Below are 23,304 nucleotides of genomic sequence, written 5' to 3'. Positions count from 1 at the left end.
CATCACTAACTGATTCTTTCACCAGTCTCCCTACCCAGAGCACCGTGCATTCTGGCTGAATGAAAAAAGTAATAGTTTTTAAATCAGTTTAATTGATTATATAAAAACATGCAAAAAAAGTAGGTAAGTTGTGATGAAATAACGAATAGAAACATGAAAGGTAAAAACAATGCTCCCTTTTTATTTCACTTGCTTGAAATAACTGTCAGAAATGCTGCCAGCATCCACACCTTTCCTGCAGAAGGTTTCAGTCACAGGGTAGCGTAATTGCCACACAATTCCCATGGCAGCCAGCAGCCAGCTCTGTGAGGGTTCACATCACGGCTGCTTTTGTACCGTTGAGTCAAGTGTATCTGGTATTGTGAAGGCAGTGTGAAAATTGGAACAGAAAGCCCTCAAAGGGGCAGCAAACCCTTTCTTCTTTTGAAAAACAAAGTAAATGTCAGAAGGTGTGTCTCTTACTGGATATAGCACTTGCTGTTGTATTAAAGTTACCACACTGCATGCTGAAATTCAGTATCCATCACATATACTTGACCATGCAACACTGGACGAATACGACAGATATTACTGATCCTTCTGCTCTGAAGAGCAGGCTAAGCAGAGGGTGCAGCTGATTCTCCGCATGATTTGCTGGAGGGCAGCACTAATGAGAAACCCCTAATGTGAAAAAAGGGGCTTATAACTGGGAGGAAAAAAAAATCCAATGAATCCTTAAAAAGGGAAATTCAGCTCAGCTGCTCCCATAGGGAGTTTGCTGCCCAGCTTTTTTTTTTTTTTTTTTTGGTATTACTGCAGATCAGCAGTTCAACTTCAGTGTTACAGACCTTCCTTTTAAAGCTTGCCAGCTCTCCTTCCCAGTGACTAACAGAACATTCTTGCTACAGATGTGCAAACACATACTGAATTTGTGAGATCAGAGACTGGATATTCACTGGTAGAAAGAGAGTATTTGTCTATGATTCACAAATATAATAAAATCAATGTAATTTAACAAACAAGTCATTGGAGGAAATACATTTCTACATTGTGTATCATCAACAGACTTAGATGCAGCGTGATATCTTTTAGAGTCAAATAATAATCTTCAATTCCTACAATAGCACAGCATTTTTATAACAGAAAGGAGTTTCTGTGGTACATGAATAGATTATATATTTTTGTATCCTGCCTTATAAAGGAGCACAGTTTAGAGCTGTAACTGCAGAAAACCACAGACAAACACTGTAACTCATTAATTTAACATAATGACAGGGTTGTCAAGGTCAGAAGGAAAATATCAAAGGTGATTCTTAGGGAAATACTGGTAAACAACTTACCTTTACGTCCTATCAATGAAATTCAAGCTAAGCATAATTTACCTTTGTTATTGTAAAAGCTTTATAGTGAGAAAAATGACAATTAGGTATAATGGGTTTTTTATAAATAGCTGAAATATCTAATAACAAACAAAAGAAATTAAAGGAAAAAAAAAGCCCGACTGCAAATCACAATCTCACATCTTTTGTCTGTAGAATATATGTGCATTTTTCTTTCTACTAGGCAGATTTATCTGAGGAAAAAAAGAAAAGCAGGAGGAATTTAGTCCTAAAGAAATTAAATGTAAAGCAATAACTGAAAAATGGATAAGCAAGATATACTAGGTTATCTTATTGCTTATATTCTAGCAACCTAATTTATTTCCTTATATCCCATTGTGTAATTATAGGTCTAAAATAAGCACAATTCAAGAACTGTATGATGTCAGTGAATATTACCTACATTTAATGTTTATATCTATTGATGTTACAGTATTCCAAATAGCAATTTGTGGATTAGACCTTGGACTACCAGCCCCAAAAGGGCGTTTTCTAGCTGCTGTCAGTGTTGCTTGTTTGTGACAGATTCTGTTTGTGCATCCCTTCATGTTAGCAGTTAAAAGACACATCTTCGTGTACTTGAAAGCACAGGTATGTTTAAATATTTATGGAATGAGAGGAATTTTAAAAATCTTCCACTGAAAAACTGTTAGGAGAATCTGCATCTTGAAGGACACATGCTGCAGGTACAAACAATTTCTAAAACTGCCTATTGAAATCACACTAGCACCCTAATATATCTCATATTCACAATAAAATTGTCTTTTTATGGGCTTTGTCTGGAGTAAGTAAAGCATCCCTTGACAGAACTCCTGTCCCACAAAGAACATACAGAGTCATGTCCTGTGTGTAAAGATGAGTAAGGGGTTCCAGATGTTAGATGTTAGAAGTGTTCACTGTGTCAGTTTGTGTTTCTTGAGAGACAGCAGTTAATGGCTGAAAGGTGACGTCTTCATACTTTTAAATATGTTCTTAAGCACTGTTTTCATGAGTGACCAGAGCTCCTGATTTTGCAAAATCAAATAGTCCAGTGATAGTTAAGGTTCACTTACCTTTGCGTAGAAAAGAACTGGAAAGATGCATGCAGATGCTTACTGTCTGACTTATGAGTGGTTTCTGAGAACACCTCTGTGCTTAACTGTTGGTAAGGCTTTCTGCTCTGTTCTGTGCAGAGTCGTCTTTGAGGTGGTATGTAATGCATGTATGGGAAAGAGAGTGCTCAAATCTTAGGTACTCACCTGAGGAAGGCAGTGGCAGACTGTGCAGTACCTCTGGCTCATCCTGCTTTGCTCATTTTCAGCTCTGAATCAAGGGTAAGGGTGCTTCTTCTCTTCTTCAGTGCAAAGTTAATTGAGTTGATATAATCTGCTGGTTGCTAGTGACTTCAGGAAGACGGAGAGGAAGGGAAACCATGTGCACTGAGCCAAGCGGCTCCTACTGGTGATAGATTTTGGTTGCCTTCTCCAAGATGATGCAAGTCTCTGCCCATGTACTTCTCCACCTTGTTTTGATGCCAACTGCTGGTGAAGTTAGACTCATAGAATGGCCTAGCTTGGAAGTGACTTCCAAAGATCATCTGGTCCAACCTTTGTTTGGAAAGATGAGATTATTTAGTGCCCTGTCAAATCACATCTTGGTGATGCAGAAATTCTGGTGATGGGGACTCTGCCACATCCCTATGGAGTTTGTTCCAATGATTGATTGTTCCCAGTGTAAAAAAATTTGTTTCTTTCATCAAGATTAAACTTTCCTCAGTGTACCCATTTCTCCTTGTCTTCTCCATGAGGGCTCCTAGTGATGAAAGAGCCTTCATCTTCTCATAACCACTCTTTAAGTAGTGGAAAACAGTGATAAGGTGGGAAAACTGTTCTTTAAGCTCTCCTGTTCAGTGCTGCACTGCAAGGGAATGGGATGGAGGTATTCACACCTTTAGGAATAGCTATGAGCAGTGTAAGTAGTAACTGCCTCCCTGCTGTTTGGTACCACCTTCCCTCCGTCTTCAGCACAGAGGGTGGGTGCTCTGTCTTCCAGTGCAGCTCATGAAGAGCACACATCCAGCATTATGACATGAGCTGTGAATCGAGAGGGGAGGTGTTAAGTTTTGTCCACATCCCATGGGTTACAATGAAGAATGAGCTTCCCTCAGACGTGCCCACCTATTGCTTGTGCATGCTAGGGCTGCACTAGTAAAGTGCTGAAATCCACAGCAAATGAGAAATGTGCAGAGGATGTTATCCTTGCAGCAGTGACCATCTGTTCTGGCTAGATTGGCCCTGTCCCTCCTTGCAGTGCCAGGAGAAGGCCATGTGCCACCTTGCCTGCACCATATGCCTGGATTTAATGAGTATGCCCAGTAGTCCTGCCACCATCCCTCCCTGCCCCAGGAGACAGCTGCTGCCAGCAGTGTGACTTCCGAATTTGTTCTTGTGTCTTGTGTATGCATGGTTTTGCAAAGACTACTTACTGTTAGATGTGTTATACGCCGTACACATTACAGGTTTTCAGGGGCAGAACAGATGTCCCGTGCAGATGAAGGATCTTGTGGCAGTTCTTTCAGACCTTCTCCCTTTTCACTTTTGGTCTGTGAAGGATGGCATTTTGAGGACTGCTGGAGGAAGATTTCACTGTAAAGAGGCCTGTCTATGCCTTTTATGTTATTAGCTCTCATCTTAAAAACAGAACTTGCTTTTAGCATGGATCTTTCCCATTTGTAATTTCCTTCATCTGCTCTGCAGCTCTTTGGAGCTGCTTGAACCTCCCAAGAGCAGCATGGTCCCGCTGCAGAACAAGTTCTCTTCTGAAGGCTTTTGCCACTCGCTGTCTGGAGAATCTTTTAAATGGGTGGGTTTCCACTGCACACTCTTGTTTTTTCAGTTTCAGGCAATTTTTCCTCTGACCAAAAATTGGCTTCTATATTTTTGCAGATCACCCAAATTTAGTATTTGTTACATAGGTATCTGACATGTAAAGAATAATTTTCTAAGCACTGGAATTCTGGAATTCTTGAAACCATCCAAAAATCTTGTTCTCTTCAGATAATGTGTGAACAGACAAAGAAGTTAAAAGGGATGTGTTCATTATTTCATAATACTTAGTGTGCTTAGTGGTGAATCGCATTGAGAGAGCAAGTCACAGGTAATAGGCCCAAGGGAAGAGAAACCAAACTGCATAATCTAAAATCAAGGTAGCAAGTAGTTCCAGAACTATGAACAGTCTTCTCCTTTGGCTATTCCAGACATTTTCATTAGGATATAGATTCAATCCTATAGCTCTGTTTCCTTCTGTACAGTTGGCATTGAACAGCAGTGTACCCTGCACAACTCATTAAATCCTATTGTTAGTCCACAAAATCACAACTTCTAATTATCTCTAGCCTTTTTAGAAAGTGAGGTTAAAGTCAAGTTTCTTTGGATGTTTCTTACCCAGCATTTTTGTTTCCTGGTAACATACGGGTAGTTTCTGAAACACCTTTTAATTTTGAAGTCTGAAGGACCTTTCACAAACATTTGGTGCTTTTCTTTTTTATCATGGGTTCTCTGGGTTTATTGCTGAGCGCCTCTTTATAAAACCACAAACCACAATTATAGACTGTTTTATAACACTTCTTTGAGAAATATCTTACCCAGAGTCTATTGGCAAGAAGATTTTGCTTCTTGCACTGCAGGCAAGGTGTTGTTTTGTTTTGTTTTATTTTGTTTTGTTTTTTCCTTCAGAGGCATATGGGGCTATATTTTCAAGGAGTTAACAGTCCCCACAGGGGGCAGATTTTCCATAAATATTCTACATGCAGAACCTTCTTGATTTATTCAGCCACATTTAATAAATCTGGTCAACTTGCACATTATGAACATTCCTGCAATTTGGGTGTGAAATTACTGAATTAAAGCATATGTCTAAACTGCAGGAAAACTGCCCTCGGTCTTTTGTCTGTTAATCACCAGGGGTGAGGACCAGATGGAGTGGTGTGACTGCCTTTTGGCCCAGGTTTCCTTCCCATGGATTTGAAATATGCCTCTGAATCCAAGAGTAAAGCAGTGCTTTTGGGTATTACTGTAGAGCAACAGGTCTCCTGAATTTGTGGAATAGTCATGAACACAATAGTTCTGTCCTGTCTGATGGATGATACAATCACTTGAATACACTTTCTCTCTGGTAGAAAATGCTGTTACTAACTAAATAACCCTGCTCCTCTCTACTGGAATCCTTCCTAGTATTTTAGAGCAAAGTGTTAGCAGGTTGATTTGTTGGTGTTTTTCCTCTCTTTCTTGACAGCTCCTAGACTGTTTTGTCATCCCAGTGGTGATACTGCTCTCCTGGTTTTTCTTACTGGTACGATACAAGGCAGTACATTTCATTGGGATTGTGGTCTGCATTCTGGGCATGGGCTGCATGGCAGGAGCAGATGTCCTCGTTGGGAGACAGCAAGGAGCAGGTGAGTAAGGATGGTTGGCTTGTATGACCAAGTCCTGTTCAGAGAAAACATTGACCAGAACATAACAGACTGGAACAAAAAAAAGGGGGGGGGGGAAATTGGCAGGAAAGTCTGTGCCTTCATGGATCCAAAGTGCTATTCAAAGTTGCTTCTTTGTCAGGAGGGACAGAGAACAAAAATGGGTCAACACTTAGAAGTCAGCGCTGCTGCAATTTGACTTCATGGGCTCTGTGTCTTTAACACAGGTCACCCTCTGTTCAGGCAGGGGGGACAATCTGAATACTTGTAGTTTCATTCTATTTTGGCTTAGTTGTTTGACTGCAAATCTCAATTGCTTCCTTTCCAAATTGGCTACATCTTCGAGTCATAAGCACCTCTTTTGTCTACTGTGTACCCTAAATTCTCCTCAACTTTGCTCTAATTTTTGTACAGAGGCAGGGTCACTAGGTAGATGCTAAGAGACACTGAACCTGCATGCTGACTGTACCAACTGGGTTTTGCACACAGTCTCAGAATAAAAGTTTGGGATTTGCCTCTGTCATTGAAGAGAACCTTCTTGTGTGTAAAACATTCTTTTTTTTAATGTGCAGTATCATATGAATAATGTGTGTGTAGCTATTAATGCAGACTAGAGTTAGATTTCATCGATCAACTTTCTCTGTCACATTGATTTCTCTAGTGCCAACCCAAATGATGTGGGAAGGCTGGAAATTCTTTTCAAAGATTGTCAATTAGGCACAGTTTTCATTCTTAATTAAAAGCACTGAATTGTGAGCTGCGCATAATACACTGGGATTTAAAATTCTTGACTCAGCTTTCTGAATACAAATGCAAGTGCTGTAAGAACTGCATTTGCCAGGATGCTACTAAATAAAACAAGGGAGTTTGTGGCAGTACTCGCGTATCTCCCTGCCCCCTTTTATCCCTGTCCTTTATCCTGAAAGGAGACTTTCAATTCATTGGTCTCCTCCAGAAACAATCCTGCCCCAGCTAAAAAAGAAAGAATATACTCTCTACTGTGAAATCAGCCAGCCAAAGCTGCATTTGGAATGATTGATTTCAGAGGAACTGGGATTTCAACCCTGGGTTCCAGAGAAAACATCTTGTGCTCAGTAATCTAGAGAGTAACATGGTAGGGGGGGGGGGAGTTCTGGATTAGCAGGAGTGTGTGCGGCAATGGAGCTCAGCAAACAGGGAACAGATTGAAGAACACTGACACTTTGCCATCAAACTGCAATAATTAGGTGTTATTTGCCATATATTCATTGCTAAAGCACAGGTATAGCTGGTAGGTAAAATTGTCAAAAAAATCTGTTAACATGTATCATTGCCTTTTGATTTGGACCTACACATGAAAAACTGTGTCCATGCTTATCACTATGTGGAGAAACTGCAGCTTTCATTAAGTGACAAAATAATGTTATTAATGTTGTCCTTAGCAAAGTAAAATAGATCAGCTGGTATAATTTATCTGAAAGGGTAAAACTATACATTAAAAATCCGTGGTAGTTTACCCCTTTTTATTGTATCCTGACTGATGTTTTACACATTACTCAATAAGAAAAGCAATTACTTTGTGTTCTATGACCTTATGTGTCCAGTATACCTTAAAATAACACTTTCCTCAAGTAATACCATTGGTACTTATGCTCCTGTAATACACAGGGGTCTAAAATACAAAGGTCTAAGTGTTCCGTCCAGATTTTGCAAAGCAGTTCGTAGCTCTTGCTTACCATGGTCTCTGAAAACCAGTCCCTTCCGTCCTGTTAGTAAGTATATTAGCGTATGTTTTGTCTAAGATGAGACACATTGAGACTGATATTTTGATATTTATGATAATTACAAGCAAAAGCAAAGAGAAACACCTCATAATGTTGGGGTTTAAGGTAAAAATGTGGCAAAGTGGCTAAGTGAGAGTATGAAAAGCAATCGTGTCAGAACATAGTTCACATTTAAATTATTTATGCTACGCCATAGTACACAAGACATTAACTCCTTTCTGGACTGTATGAATTCTGCTTCCAGAGAACATTAAAAATGCTAATAATGATTAATGCAATTTGTGTTTTGCCAAAGCTGTGCCTTGTGTTTCTTCAGAAGAATGACCTACACCATTAAATTGGTCAAGTGCAACTGTATTAACCTAGAAGTCTTTAAAATGCCTCTAGTCAGTCCTTAGCAACGTAGACGCATGTAGATCTTGCATCCGTGAAAATATGTCTGCTAGGATATGTCAGGTTTGGGGGAGAGTTCCAAAGTCAGCCCCTTGAGGAGCAAAGAAAAGGTATTTGACAAGTAGGATGCTAGGAACTTTTAGTAAAGAAACCAAAAATATAATATAAAACATTTTTATGCCAGTATATAAAGTTTTGATACACTAACTTCCTGAGTACCATATATTGCTCTAGTCACTGCATCTCAAAAAGAAATGACCAGAAAATAAGCCCATAGAAGCTTATTCTATGGGAGAAAGGTGAAAAAGTGATTCAAGGGCCTAAAATGGCTTCAGGGTGAGGAGACTATAGGCAGACTGTGACCTTTTATCTTTCAGAAAAGGCAACAAAGAGAATAAGATAAAGGTACATGAAGCCTTCACTAGTATGGAGAAGGTCAATAAAGACTGATTCTTAAATATTTCTCATAATCAGGAAATTATGGGATCACCAATATAATTCTCAGGTACGAGGCTTAAAAGCTGAACACATGAAGTAGTTTCTAATGATAGACTAAAAATATACAGACTTCACACAAATTAGTGAAGAGTGCCTCAAGTTCTATGAAGTTTAATGGTTTAATGCAACTTCCATCTTAGAAAATTCCTAATCTGCTGAGAACTGGCCGATAAATATCCCCCTGTGTTTCCCTATTTCTTTACGCTTTCTTCAGCCACCCTGTGCTGCCAGAGGAGGGTTCTGGGCTAGGCAGACCCATGCTCTGACCAGATCTTGGCTTCCTCTTCTGGGAGAGCCCTGGAGGTTGAGGCTCACGCTCTCTGATCATGAGCGCACTTTGGAGAGGGCCATCACGGTGTGGTGCTTGGGGCCATCCCATTTCTACGAAAATGCTCAGCCTCTGAGCTTTGTTTCACAGATGCAAAAGGATGATATTTTTGTCTCAGCAGTTCAGCACATCCAAGCTGTAAGGTCAAAAGCTTTTTCAGCATTACTTCCCCAAAGTGTCAGTGAGTAGCTGTAATAAATACCAAATGAGTGAGCTCAGTGAGGGATGATTGGAGCCTCTTTTGGAACATCAAATGCATCAGGGATAGGAAAAGGTTTTGTGAAGTGCTGATGCTCATTTTAAATTAAGAGCATCTTCTGAGGCTGACTGCAAAAGAAGGCTAAAAGGAAAATAACTACCAAATCTTAAAAAGATAAATTGTCAAATATAAACATGCTGTCAGTCGAGGTACATGTGAAACAAAAATTCAGTGGGAGACTGGATGAGTATGTGAAAGAGAAATCTAGTAATGTTTGATAAATACATAGAAGCCACATCTCCTCTGAGCTTTAAAATGATGAAGACTAAAACATCATTAGTGGAGGTATTTTAAACTTTACGTCATTCCTATTTGTCCCTAAACAACTTAACCTTTTTTGGCACATATAGCCATTTTTAGAGACAGGATACTGGGTAAATGAAGCCTTGGTCTGTCCTCTTATAACTGTACTTATTTTCATAAGTTTCTTTTCACTGGAAATTTCAGCACTGTAGCTTGGAATGAAAACTGAAGGCTTAAAAGAACACCATTAGGAAAAATGTTGTAAAGGTCATTTTGAACCAAATGGAATGTTAAGCTTCCATTTTTATTTACTTCAGTGTGTATTTTACAAATCCGTAATAACAAAAAGGCAGGAACTAGATAAATCAAGAGGTATTTTTAAGGAAAAAAAGTTTTTTTGCTCTATATAGGTGAGTCACATTCTACCTGCAAACAGAAAATGATAGTAGTAAAATAAAAAAGGATAGTCACTGAAAAGTGCAACTTGGTTTCTGTTTCTTTTTTTTACAGAGTTTTCAGGTTCTTTCAGATTCTCTTATCTACAGCAAGGATGATGCTTTCCCTTCACCTCTGCTAGATTTTGCTGAGCTATTGAATGACAGCTGGTGAATTGATAGGACATTTGCATTCAGCTTATTAACCCAGATATGTGCTACTTAATGACTGAGGATTGAAATCTCCAGCAAAGATTTTGCAGTGGTTCTAGACAGCACACAGTTGTTTTGAGGCATTCTGATTTTTCCCCCTGTTTATTCCTAGGTGAAAATAAACTGATAGGAGATCTCTTAGTACTGGGTGGAGCAACACTATACGGCATCTCAAATGTTTGCGAAGAGTATATCGTCCGAAATCTGAGTCGAGTGGAATTCCTGGGCATGATCGGACTCTTTGGCTCCTTCTTCAGTGGAATTCAGCTGTAAGTGAGCAGGTTTGAACCCCAAGGTCATTCAAATAAGTGCAGCTTTAGCCTCCGATGAGGTACTGTAACCCTCTCTTTGAAGGTAGCCATAACCTGTGGAGAATAGGTGTCCTGTAATTCCAAAATTTGCTTTAGTTTTCATATTTCTGATTTATGGATTTGAATAATAACACAAATCTGTACATAAGTACTCTAATTCAAGGACTGGTGTCCTTGAGTAGTCACACAGAGCAGGAGGAATAGAAGATACATCCTACCATCTTGTTTATGGAAGACAAATAGGTACTTCACAGGTTGGTCTGATCTGTGAATAACAAAATGCACTGCTCTCTCTTTCATAGTTCTAAAAAGTCATTTAGATTTCTAAACAAGTAGAAAATACGTCCAGTCAGAAGGCATTTTACTAATTAGCTTGTTCTGTGTAACTACATTATCATATAGCAGAAATAATTAAAATGCCTTTAAGGAACAGGCCTTTTCACTTGCTTAGTACTCAGGTGATTGTCGCAGAGACTCCAGGAACTGCTGAGACCTGTCTATACTGACATGTAACTAATGAGCAACTCATCTGCAAGCCTAAGAGTTGAAAGGTAGTTTCCAGTGCTGTAATACTGTGACTGATGAAAGTGTAGTAAATGTCACCATGCAAGATTGCCACATTTTATGCAGATCTGTCACTGGTTCTTGTCACACAGAATAACTTTCGATTATTAGTCAAAACCAAGTTGCTCTCCTGCATATCTGAGCTACTTAGCTTCTAAGAACAGAGACTGATCAGAACAGTGGCCCACCAATTCACACTTAATTAGTTCTATTTCTTTAGCCAGAAAGCTTATTACATTTATGGGGAATCTGAAACTGTGACTTAAAATTATTTATATCAACTGGCTGCCACACAAGCGGTTCCTTTTTTAAAAAATACAGAACTCAAGAGCATGTAAATATGCCTAGTATCTTTGCTTAAAACTTTTGTTGCCTACAGTATTCAGGATAGTTATGTACTAACTGATTCTCAGGGCATCCAAGCAGTGCCCTTGTCTTGCTCTGTGTGTGGACATGTTATATGCATGTCTCGTATTCCCAAATTTAATTAGAGTGCTATTTTCCCCCCTAGACCCAATCAATTAGTCACAATTCAGGGTCTGTGAGTTGTTTTGGTGGGGACAAGAAGCTGGTTCTGGGACAAGGCATCTGTGTATGCAGAGTACACAACTGAAAGGAAACAATAAGAAACCATTTCTCTGTTGAAAGACATAAGGTTTTCTAGTCAGCCTTTGGCCAAAAAGTTCTCACCAGCAGCTTTTTCTTCACCAGTTTCTGCAGCGTTTTGCTGCTAGTGCTTTTGTGGCACTTTGTGAAGGCTTGACCACACTTAGCTCATGTGAGTACTTTTTTAACAAGGTGGCAGAAGCTTGCATAATGACAGAGACCAGTAATGTTTCTGCTACTTGGTTCCATGTAGCCATTCAACACTTCTTTACTTTTACCTATAATGGAGAGCAGGTGTCACATAGTTATGTGTTCACAGATGTTTAATCTAACTAAATATATCAGTTGTTTGAAAGAGAAGCCAGCTCCCCATGTTAAAGTAGCAGACTCTTTCTCCAAAACACTATTTGCCATTTCGGTGCAACATAGAACCTTTAGGCCCTACAAACTGAAGCAGTCTAGGGAAGAAATGCCTCAGAAACAGGGCCATTTCCCAGCATGCTAGACACAGCAAAGTTTGGTTAGCATCCACAAAGTGATTGAGGATGGGGAAGATGTGTGCTAGTACCACTGGAGGTTGAAGTCTTATGTTTAGAGGGTACAGTACAATTCTGAAGAAGGGAAAGCATTGAAAAGTATGTAGGACTATTCTGCATGTATGAAGCACAAAACAATACCCACAGGTGAATGTCCCTTTTATTGACATGCACTGATCTCAAAATATATAATTGCAAAAAGCTGTGGTATTTGCCTTTTATTCCATGTGTATTTACAAATATCTTCATGAGTGTGGGTGGTTTATGATAGTTTGTGCTTCAACTCTAGTACAGGGTTGTGTCTGCATGAGGACTTTTAAGTAGCCTGTTGTTTCCTGGACACCAAGAGTGCTCAATATTAGACTGTAAGGTAAAATAAACCCAGATAATGTCTGTTGGACAGCAAATGAAGGGCTAAGGTGTCAGGGCAAACAGTGGAGGAAGGAGCTGGCTAACTACCCAAGCATGGTGGAAAGAGAAGTTTAGTGGGTTGAATGTGATTAAAACAGGGAAAAACTGTATATCAAAAAAAGAGTAGAAATTAGATGACTGGATTTGGGGATATAGCAACTACCTAGCAAATGGAAATGATGCTGTCTGATGGAATCACATAATCTTAGAATAACCTACTTTGTAATGGATCCCTGAAGGTAATCTGGTTCAAGCTACTACTCAAATCAACTCAAAGCTAACTTCAAAGTTACATCAGGTTTCTCAGGAACTTGTGCATATGACATCTTAATTTCTCAAAGAACTGAAGTTCCAGTCCTGCCGGGCAACCTGTTCAAGTGTTTGATCAATATTTTTTTCCTTATAACCAATCAGAGTTACCCAAATTGCAGCTTGGGTCCATTGTCATCCATCCTATCTTTTCAGTAACTACCCATAAAGTAAAGACAACAGATTTACTGTTTTGCCTGCCTTTCCCTTGGCTTAGCCTTCTCTTCTTCACATTTAACAAGCACCGCTGTGTCAGCATCTCCTCTTACATCATGTGCTCCAGCTGCCTGACAATTGTGATGGCACTCCACTTTATTCTCTCCAATTTGTCAATGTCTGTCTTATTCCGGGCAGCCCAAAATTGGATACAGTACTCCAGCTGCTGTCTCACAAATCATGTCCTTCAGTTTCTGGCCAGACTCTTACTAACACAGCCCAGGATGCTGTAGGCCTTCTCTGCTCCAAGGACACGTTACTGACTCATGTTCAGGTTGATGTCCACCAGGACTCCAGGGTTTATTTCTAAAAAACCAGCTTTCTATACAGTCAGCTCCCAGCCTTTGTTGTTGGATAGGTTTATTCCTAGGTGCAGGCATTCATGTTTGCTTTTATTGAACCCCACAAGGTTTCTCTTGGCCTTTTTCTTCAGACTACCTTGTGGGTAATCCACCCATCTAGTCCATACCTCTTCAATCTCTAAGGATCTTTCGATCTTTAAGATCAATCTTTAAGAAGCTTTGCTAAAGTCAAGGGAGGTGATATCTCATCCTCTCAGTCATTCCCTCCCCTTTATTTACTGAGCCAGTCATAGAAGGCAGTTAGCTTGGTAAGGTACAGTTTGCTTTTGAGAAGTCTGTGTCAGCTGTTTCCAGTCATATCTTCTTCATTTCATGCAAAGTGTTCTGGTGAGATTTGCTCCAGAATCTTCCCAAAGGTTAGCGTAAGGCTGGCCAGGCTATAGTTTTTGCTCCTTTTGAAACCGGATGTTGCATTTGTCTCTTTTCAGTCATCAGGGACCTACTCCAATCACCACAACCTTTCAAAGATCATCATGGTTCTAATTCTTCAGTGAATTGCTCTTACTCTTCTTTGTTTCACGGAGCATAATGAATCACAGACTATACCATATTATTTTATGTCTCTTTTGTATCAGATAGGCAATAGTATGAAAGCATTGTTCCTACGTTTAAGTTAAAACAAAATTTGTTTGTGAGAACAAGAGACATTGCAGTATGTTTTCATGATATTCTTCAGGAATTGCTGATAAAAGAGACATATGTTTTATGCATCAAAGACACATAATTTAGTTACTTTGCAGACAAAATAATCTTATTATTCTGTACACAGTATTAGATTTACCACACATCAGCAGCAAGCAAATTAAAATTTCCAGTATGCAACTCTGTAGACGGGATTAATCTGGAAAGCACTGATTTCCTGCAGTTTTACCATTAGACTTGGTCTTCCACATGCCATCTTTTGTACTAGGTACTTTGTTTTTCAATCTGACTAATTACATGTTTTATACTTGTTTAAAGTGATGTTCAGACTAGCATGCGGAGTTCTGCACGGCGGGAGTTACCTGGAAACCACAGATCAGAGGAAGTGGTTAGCTGAGTGAAGACCTAGATCATGAGATACCTAATCTCCAAGGGTCTATTTGCCTGTATTGGGAAGAGCTGACTTGTTAACACCTTAGAATTTTCTGGATCTGGGATTTTGATGTGAACGTATAATGCAAGACTTGCAAGATGTTGAAAGTGGACTTTTGTGGCTTGGCCTATCCTTTGCTTTGTTTCCTGACTTTCATTGCTGTGACTATTTGATCTCTCTCAGTGTGGAACAAATAACAGTATTCTCACCAAAGCCAGCCTGTAGTATCTATTTATGTGAGAGAGCAGAGCCGCTCTGAAGGGTGAATAACTCAGACAGATACAGTATTAATTACTGAAGTTCAAAACCTTTCAGAATATTAAGTCAGAAGAGTACATGAGGATTGAACATATGGGGGGGATAGGCCCTTTGGGCAGGTATAGAGAGTTGGAAATAAACCTGTGGAAATTTTATTCTATCACGTCTGATTACTACCCTGAAGATCTTTCAAATACACAGGCCAGGATAATGCCAGAGTGGATTAGCAAAGTCTGATTGCATTTGATTCCTACTGAGATTTTTTTGTAATAAGGTTATTTATGTTGTTTTGTCCAGCATTTGAATTGAATGAGTGGAAGTAATTTAACTTCTGTTCTCTTCCATCAAATTTTGCCTTCTCTTCTCTTATAGTGCAATCATGGAACACAAAGAGCTGTTGAAAGTTCCCTGGGATTGGCAAATAGGTAAGAAAACACTTTACCTCACTGCAGATAGTTGCTGAAGGAGGCATGGAGACATCCAGCATTTGGGGAAGCAGGCACAGAGTTTCACAGGAACCAATGTTTGTCATTTTTCCACCAGTTACTGCCAAAGGTTGAACCACATGCTTCCTCACTGTTCTAAAATGATATGTCATCCCACTGCCATCCTATGCCTTCCTCGCACCATTAGGTTAAGCATATATATGCCGTAAGATAATTATGCAGAGAGCTGTGAAGTAAAACATTAATAGGGTTCCAGTTCTAAGACTCAGTGCAACACGTGGGATGAATAAACAAGGTAGTCATTAAGAGCCAAGCCTTTTTCAATGAATGTCAAAGAAAGAAAATGGAACCTAACAAAAAACCTAAAAAAGTACTTTCATTGCATATTATAGCCTCATAAACTCATTTCCAAGGGGAGCATTTCTGTATGCAAATGGTTAATTGCTTTCCAAGTAGTTTCAGTGGAAGATAGCAGATGTGTCTTTTAGACAAGTTTAGGTAGCATTGTGCACAATGAAGCTCTTAGAGTGTTCTGCTATGCAGTGGATTGAATTTTCCCATCTCAGTTTGGAAGCTGAGTTTATGATCTAAGACTCCCTTCTAATTAGTCCAACAAATTACTTGCTTTAAAAGCAAATCAGCATTTAGGACAGTCCTTATAATCACTTTTTTACTGTTTATAACAATGGAAAAAAATAAAAAAATACTCATGGGGCTTATGTACTTAGCAGAGGATTCAAACTTTGGTAATACTTTGACAATAATTTGTTACCTAGTTTCAGAACAAACATCAAAATGGCACCTCAGAAGGCAACTTGTTATGTGGGGAATCCCTGAGGACAGGAGATACATGTTATGGAATACACTGTTCTTTTCTTTAAACTTATTTCACCATTTCCTCTTATTGTCATAAACCTTAATAAAAACAGTGCATCTTTTGCAAAACACTGCACCTAGAAGTCTTGGAGATTTGATGATTGAGATATAAAACTAAATGACAAATCAATTTAAAGTATCCATGGAGAAACACACTCAACTGTGTACTATAAGTGTATTGGCCTTCTTTAATCTGAGATAATTAGCATAATTGCATCAGTGTTTGTTTATACTTCATGATAGGGAGCTCAGGGACATAATTAATCTGGTACTGATGGAAGTAGCAGTGGTCATAGTGAATTAATCTGCTATTCATGTAAACTTCCATGAGAGTTCTGTTGTTACTCAGCATCAGTGAAATGTACTATTAAACTAAAGTCTTACTTGTTCTGTGATGCCATTAAAATGTCATTGAAAGTTAGTCACCAATTCTGAAGAGTCCTTATGCTTTGTAAGGAGATCATCTGGGCAAGAGATCATAGATACGTACTTGTTTCATTAGAGCAATAACTGGGTATGTAATGTAGTTGAATATGGATGAAATGGTGACAGTTATGTGTAGTTGTGTGTTCTTCCCTGGCTTCCGCTGCACTTTGTGTGCTTTCCATTGCCTTGGCAACCTATGAGGTTGTCAGTAGTGACTGACAGATATATGTCAGGGTGTTCACAGACTTGTCCTGAATAGTTATCCACTATGACTGACTCAAACCTGCAGTCCAGTAGAGTTAAATCATCAGCCTTCTGAATGGTAAAGTCACTACCTAATAAACAGACAACCTAATAAATAACTCAAGGTGGCCTGTTGCCATCTGCCATAATTGTGCTATTAAGAATGGATGAGTTACCTTTCAACTGATGTAAAATGCAAATTGTTTTTGAATATAATGATCTAAAGCCGATCTGTTATGTCTGTCATGTTTAAAACAGGCTGTGGCCCTCCTGGTTTTAATTTTTGAAATTCCTCTGATGTATAGAATAATCTTCACACTTAGTATAAATCAGGGTAGCTCTGTTTGAAACCTTGAAGGTTTAAGTATTAATACTTGCAGCCAACCTGACTGAAAGGAGAATGATTATACTGCTCTGAGTGGTTTCATATGAGACCATGACATGTTTTGTAGAGTGATAGGTGAAATAAGAGCAAATAAACTAACATCAGTTTTATTTAAGAGAAAAGACAGTTTGAATCTTCAAGGAAGTGTCCCTTTTTACAGGGTGGTTGAATATTTCTGGATGGTCTCTATTTGAAGAAGACAGTGTGAAAAATCATAACTGATTCTGTTTTATCCCAATGTAATGATAGCTTTTGGAGTAAAAATGTGAAAGCTAAACCAACATTCAACCAGCATGCTCAGGAACTAAATGGAAGTTCCCAAGGCATGTTAGTTTTGGTGGTACTTGGGCTACATTAGAGCAGTCCCTGCAGGCAGATCCTGCCCATCTGTGTGGAGATGCCTGGTTTTAAGAGAAGAGGGGAAATACTGAGGATCTGGGGCTTGTTCAGCCTGCAAAAGAGAAGTCTTTGAGGAGTTACCTACAAAGCAGTTATCAAAAGGACAGACAAGGTCTTCACAGCGGGGCATGGCAGGAGGATGAGGGACAACAGGCGGAAGCCAAAATGAGAGATTAAGACTGGATAAGAGGAAAATCTTTACCCTGAGGACAGGCAGGCAATAGAGCAGCTTGCTCAGAGAGGTTGTGTAGTCTTCATCCTCAGAGGTTTCAAGACCAGGCTGAGCAAAGTCTTGAGAAACTTGTTCTGATGTTACAGCTGAGCCTGATTTGAGCAGGGCTTGAACTAGGAGTCTCCTACACTGGAGATATTCAAGGCCCGCCTGGACAAGTTGCTGTGTGATGTACTGTAGGTTACCCTGCTCTTGCAGGGGGGTTGGACTAGATGATCTTTTTAGGTCCCTTCCAACCCTTGGGATTCTGTGATTCTGTGATTCCTTCCAGCCTGAATCACTGCACATTTCTCTGATCCTAAGTGCCCAGTACAGACACCTGGGAGGCATTCACACCCAACCAAGCAAAATCGGTGACCTTACCCACTAGGGTGAACACTGACAGACAAGATGGGATTCCTTCCACCAACTTTAGATACCGGGGCTGTAGACATCTTACTTAAATTAATAGTCTCCCTTTACATAGCAGCAATAAACAGGCATGATACAAATCATACTATGCTAAAGCTGGTGTCTAAAAGAGGTTGGACAGTCTGCACCCTAAAATTTCCCCATCGCTTCATTGACCACCAGTCCTCAGTATGTGTCCAGAGTTAGGTGTAATGAATCGCACTCATAGCTGCCTTTATGCACATTAAGCCAGTTCAGGACAATGCCAGGACATCTGAAAGGAGACAGTTACACATTGTGAGCCTCTCAGCATTTAAGACAGGCGAGCTGATCAGCAGGTCATTACAAAAGCACCTCCTAACTTAGCAGGTTGCTTCTGTTCAGTGTCTGAGCGCTGAGTCACTTGATGCCAGTGACTCAGTGCCTGTGTAGACAGGCCCCAGCACCTGGAGCTGCAGCAGTAGTAGCCATTCACAAAGCTTCCACTTGCAGTTCCCAAGGAAGCTGAGGCTCCAAGCCTTTGACTTCAAACATATTTTAAGTCTGAAAACTGGCTCTCTGAGAAGCAGTATCTGAAAATCATATGTTGCATTCTAGTTTGCTGTTGTCACCACTAAATGCTGTCCAGCTGGTGGATGTTACATGTAATTTAAGATGTAAATGAATGACACTTTATATTCACCTCTGATAGGACAGCTATGGTTTAATCAATTTTCCACTGGAACTGAAATGCCCTTTGGAAAAGCAGCCCATGAAGTGCATGTAGTTGGCTGGCAAATGATGTGAACACCAAGGCAGTACCATGAAATTATACTGTTCGTTGAGAGTGCAACCCAGCAGAGCACTTGAATATATGTGTTAAAACCGGGCTGACTAACAGGAGCTCTGTGGACCAGCTGGTGGTTTGCAGACTGTACTTTGAGAATGCTGACTTTAGGACCAAAAGGTCTTTTGCCCTTGATCTGGTCTTGATTTAAGCCTGGAAGAAAAGCTGACTTAATGCTCATCTATGCAAACAATTTGTCATTTATCAAAACTACACTCCATTTGATGCAATTGTTTGCCTGCTACAGAAGAACTGCAGATTTTGCATAAAGCAACTGTTTCAAGCACTGCCAAAGACTGATTCTGTCGTTACCCATATACATCGTACACCTGAAAAAAATTGCTACCTGTTAGTAAAAGCAGTTCTTATATTATCCATATTCTGAATATAAATATAAATTAAAATTCTTTATCATTCCGTAACAATTGATACGTAGACACTTGAACACTGACATTTTGTGTCTGCTGTGTTTTTTTCAGATGAATGTACACTTCAGTTCAGATGCTTCTAAGGGACTCAAGCTGTTACAGCTGATTTTGTCCTTTAGATAACTTTTCTAAAGAGTTTTTAAATAAGTGGATCTGCAAGCAGATACAAATCATGTGGACTTTTTTTTTTTGTTTCTTTTCCCTTCTAATCCCTTACAGGACTTTGGCAATCAGATTTTCTGCAACTTTTAGTCGATAACAACATGCTCTGAGGAGTTAGAGTGAGTCTAAATTTAGGTTTGTGCACATATCAGCTGGGAATTCCGCAGCATACGGCAGCCTAAGAAATATCATTTGCATGAGAGCAGATGAGTGGAGTGTTTGCTGGTTTCTTAACTTCATATTGATTAATTTGCCTTGGGATTTATCAAGTAATAACTGAAGCAATAAATTCTTTCCCAGTAAGTTATTTAGGTTTTTTAATGAAATTAGATTTTTGCTGTAATGTATTTTTATTATATTAGTGTCTAACAATCTAATTTGTGTGAGGTGCTCTGTAAACATGTAACAAGAAAGACTCTCAGCTCTGGAAAGCTTTATTAAGGAAGGCAGACAAAAGCAGATAGAGGAAGACAGGTGCAAAACTGTGAAGTGATTTGTCAGGTTTGGTGGCAAAATAAAACTTGGGCCTCTGTCATTTGAGTGCTGTCCTCATGCATCCATCCATTGGCTCATTAACTCATCTGCAGATACTTTTGCATTCAATTTTTGGGTCCATTCCCAGAAAATATTATGTGCTCCATCCAACTCAGCTGAACACATTTGGTGTTGGGGACATTCATCTCTGTCAGAGACTAGATTTGACATGTCTGAATGCATAGTTTCATTCAAATTTATGCTGGAAATGAGGTATTCACTAGTAGTGAAAGACACCAATTTAAAACTGCACTGCTGTTATAGAGAGCACAGAGAAAGGACCTCATGTCCACTGCTGACATGGTTTTAACTATTTTTCTTACATATTTAGAATTATGTTCTTGGTCTCTCTATATATGTATGTGTATCTTAATAATTTGAATCCACGTTTCTTTGAAAATGCATTATTCATTCTTTTCTAAAAACACAGCCTTCTTCCTACCGACTCAAGTCATTTCCACCGGCTGTGAAGGGTCACTCTGCTTCTTGTTTCTCTTCTGCAGGCTTGTTGTATGTTGGCTTCAGTGCCTGTATGTTTGGCCTCTACAGCTTTATGCCAGTGGTCATAAAGAAAACTAGTGCTACTGCCGTCAACCTCTCGCTACTCACAGCTGACCTGTACAGCCTCTTCTGTGGATTATTCCTCTTCCACTACAAGGTATGTGGAAATGAGAAATACATTTGGGTAATAGTAGTATGCCTGAAGGAATGTAAGTGCAGAGCAATGAAACAAAAGAAGCCTCCAAGCTTTATTAGATCTGCACGGTAAAAGTGCAGATTTCTTTTATACTTCAGGTTTCCCACACCAAAACCAATTTTATTTTATGATTCCCAGTTTTTAAAGAGGGCTTATTTGGTCTTATTCTAGTGAATTTTGAGTACCTGTTCATCAGCAACTGTATCACTAATTTTATTTTACTTATCAGAGGTAACTTTCAACTGCTGTGACCAGACCCAGGGTGGCAGCATGAAGGGAAGGACTCTTCCAAAAATCCCATAGGATTATTTTCTTTTTTTTGGCTGAGAACAAGGAACATGCTGAATTCTGAATCATGCTGATTCTGAAATATAACTCGTAATTATGCATGAATTGCACCTTTCCTGTCAGCCAAACCAGTAGCTTTCCTGTTAGTGTAAATGGCAAATTGTGCAGCAGATTTGTGTTGAAGTTGAACTTTTACCTCTCAGGTGTTCTAATATCTAAAACATCTGGCACACATTTTGTCTCCAGTTAAAAGAAGCGGCACTTCATCATTCACAAGTGTCCCTCCCAGTGTCCATCACATGCAAATAGCATCAGGATGATGGAGGCAATTGGTTTGCACCATCATTTGTTCATAAGAGGGAGGTTACTTGACAGCTAAGATGGTGGCCCAGAGAAGTGTTAGGTACAGGAAAACCTTAAAATTCTGAGTATCAAATCAACTCAAATCAGACTTTGTGATAGTGATGGTACCTGAGTGAATCTGAATGAGACAGTGAAAGTTCAGAGCTTCAGAGTTCAACATGAATTTAATTTTTTTCGCTATTGCCTTTTGTTTTTATGACTTCAAGAATTTTGCAGAGAGAAGAAAAGCAAGTATAGAAACAAAAAATTTACGACAAAATAGTATAGAGGTTGTCTGCTGCTTCATGGGTCCGTCTCATGGTGATTTGGTTCCTCGTTCTTTCTGCCCGACACTTCAAACCCAAAGTGTTTGACATTAGGTATTAGCTGAATATTGTTGTCTCCTGTTAATAATTTTGATACCCATAGCAAAATATGTTTAGCTGTGCTAGTTCACTATTTCTAAGAAAAATTGCTATATTACACTGTAAAAGACAGGCAAATTTAATTCTAAAACAGTGGTGGTGGTGTTCTAGCAAAATCAAACTCTGTTAGAGGGAGAGACTCAAAGGCAGCAGGGGTTGGACAGCTTTGTGCTCAGCATTGCCCATACCTAACAAAAAAGACAGTTTAGAAAACCCAAACTTTAAACTTCAGGCCAGAAGAGAAGACTCAGAACTGGAAGGTTTTCTGGTTGAAAGCAAGGTTTCATCATCTGTCCTGATAACTGGTTGAGTTCCACCTGAAGTAGCTGGTGGTCTCCTCTGCCACTTACTCATCTGATTAGAAAACTGAAGATCTTTCTTCCACAGTTAATGTATGTGTCATGCAGTCTTCTTCATGTGCTCTTATCAAGCTCTTAGTTCAATACACGATGACTGCATGAGTTACAAACCTTCTTCTTTCCAGCATTTACTTGTGGCTTTTGGTCCACTCATTTTTCAGCCAAGAGTATCCCTCAGCATAAAGAATGCCCCTGTCTCCTTAGCATTTTACTCCATTGACACACCAATAGGCAGCAGTTGTATCCTCTCCACGCCCCTAGTTCACTAATCAGAGCAAACCCTTCACTTATCTGATTGTATTTCATCCTTCCTGAGGTAGTTCCTTCAACTCTAGGAGCAGGAAAGGTCCCTCCAGCACCTGGCGCAATGCTCTTGTCTCTCCATTTCTCCAGGACGTGTGTTACCCCAGAGTAAAACTATATTTACATTTTTCATCACTGCTTTTCCTTCATGGTTTATACTCACCCTGCGATTCATGTAACTCGCGTGAGTCTCCCCTTTGTTCTTCCCAGCTGAAGTGCTGATACAGAAAAGACCTCTGTCAGGACTTCGTGAAACGGACTTCACCTGAAATGTAGTATCAGCTTCTCAAGCTGTCGGCGTCTTCTTTCATATACAACTTAGATTGCAGGAGCAAGAGAGGCTATATTCAGAGATTATCTAGATTTAAGAATCCACTTAGTTATGTGGTTCCGTCTTTAGCTGCCATGGTTTTATCCTTAGACAGGTCACCTCCTCCTTTTCTTTCTGGTTTACTATCAGGTATCATTTTATATGAGGAACTAGAATTGTGAAATGTGCAACTTGCAGTCAGTAACGAAGTCTATCCTTAAATGCTCTAAATTCCCCTCCTAAGACTGTGCACACTTGCTTGTTTTCCATCTTCTAAAAAGCAGTTTCGTCCCCAGCTCAGCTGTGCATCTCCTTCAGGCACGCAGCTCCTTCTGCTTATTGCTGCTCTGGCCAATGGGCACAGCCCCACATCACTGCGAAGCGAATGGCTTTATGCTAAATTAGGATCAACTGAGTGGTTTAGTACCCCTTGCAGAATATAGTTTTATGAGTCTTTCAAGAAACAGTTATTATTTTTTCACTGTGCTGCTACCTTTATCACCAGATGGGTTTATTGCACCTATAACAGTAAATCTGTGAAAATCCATAGAAAATGCAAGAAATTACTTTAACTGGGTTTTAGAGCCTCTGAAACCAAACTGGGAAAAGATTGTGCTTGAAGTGTTTGGATTCGCTAGCGTTTAAT

The 23,304-nt window shown here is 39.5% G+C and overlaps 1 protein-coding gene across 1 annotated transcript in view; it reads left to right on the top strand.

Annotated features, from left to right (window-relative positions):
• SLC35F1 (solute carrier family 35 member F1) overlaps positions 1-23,304 on the top strand; it is a 246,953-nt gene that overhangs the window by 201,212 nt on the left and 22,437 nt on the right. Inside the window, exons 4-7 of the mRNA XM_065681006.1 lie at positions 5,631-5,790; positions 10,052-10,208; positions 14,960-15,012; positions 20,438-20,592. Coding sequence (XP_065537078.1) covers positions 5,631-5,790; positions 10,052-10,208; positions 14,960-15,012; positions 20,438-20,592 — 525 coding nt within the window. The remainder of the gene's footprint in view (positions 1-5,630; positions 5,791-10,051; positions 10,209-14,959; positions 15,013-20,437; positions 20,593-23,304) is intronic.

Source organism: Lathamus discolor, chromosome 5 (assembly GCF_037157495.1).
Source record: "Lathamus discolor isolate bLatDis1 chromosome 5, bLatDis1.hap1, whole genome shotgun sequence".
NCBI classification, from domain to species: domain Eukaryota; kingdom Metazoa; phylum Chordata; class Aves; order Psittaciformes; family Psittacidae; genus Lathamus; species Lathamus discolor.
The sequence above is the reverse complement of the archived record's forward strand: the minus strand, read 5'-3'. Positions and strand labels throughout refer to the sequence as shown.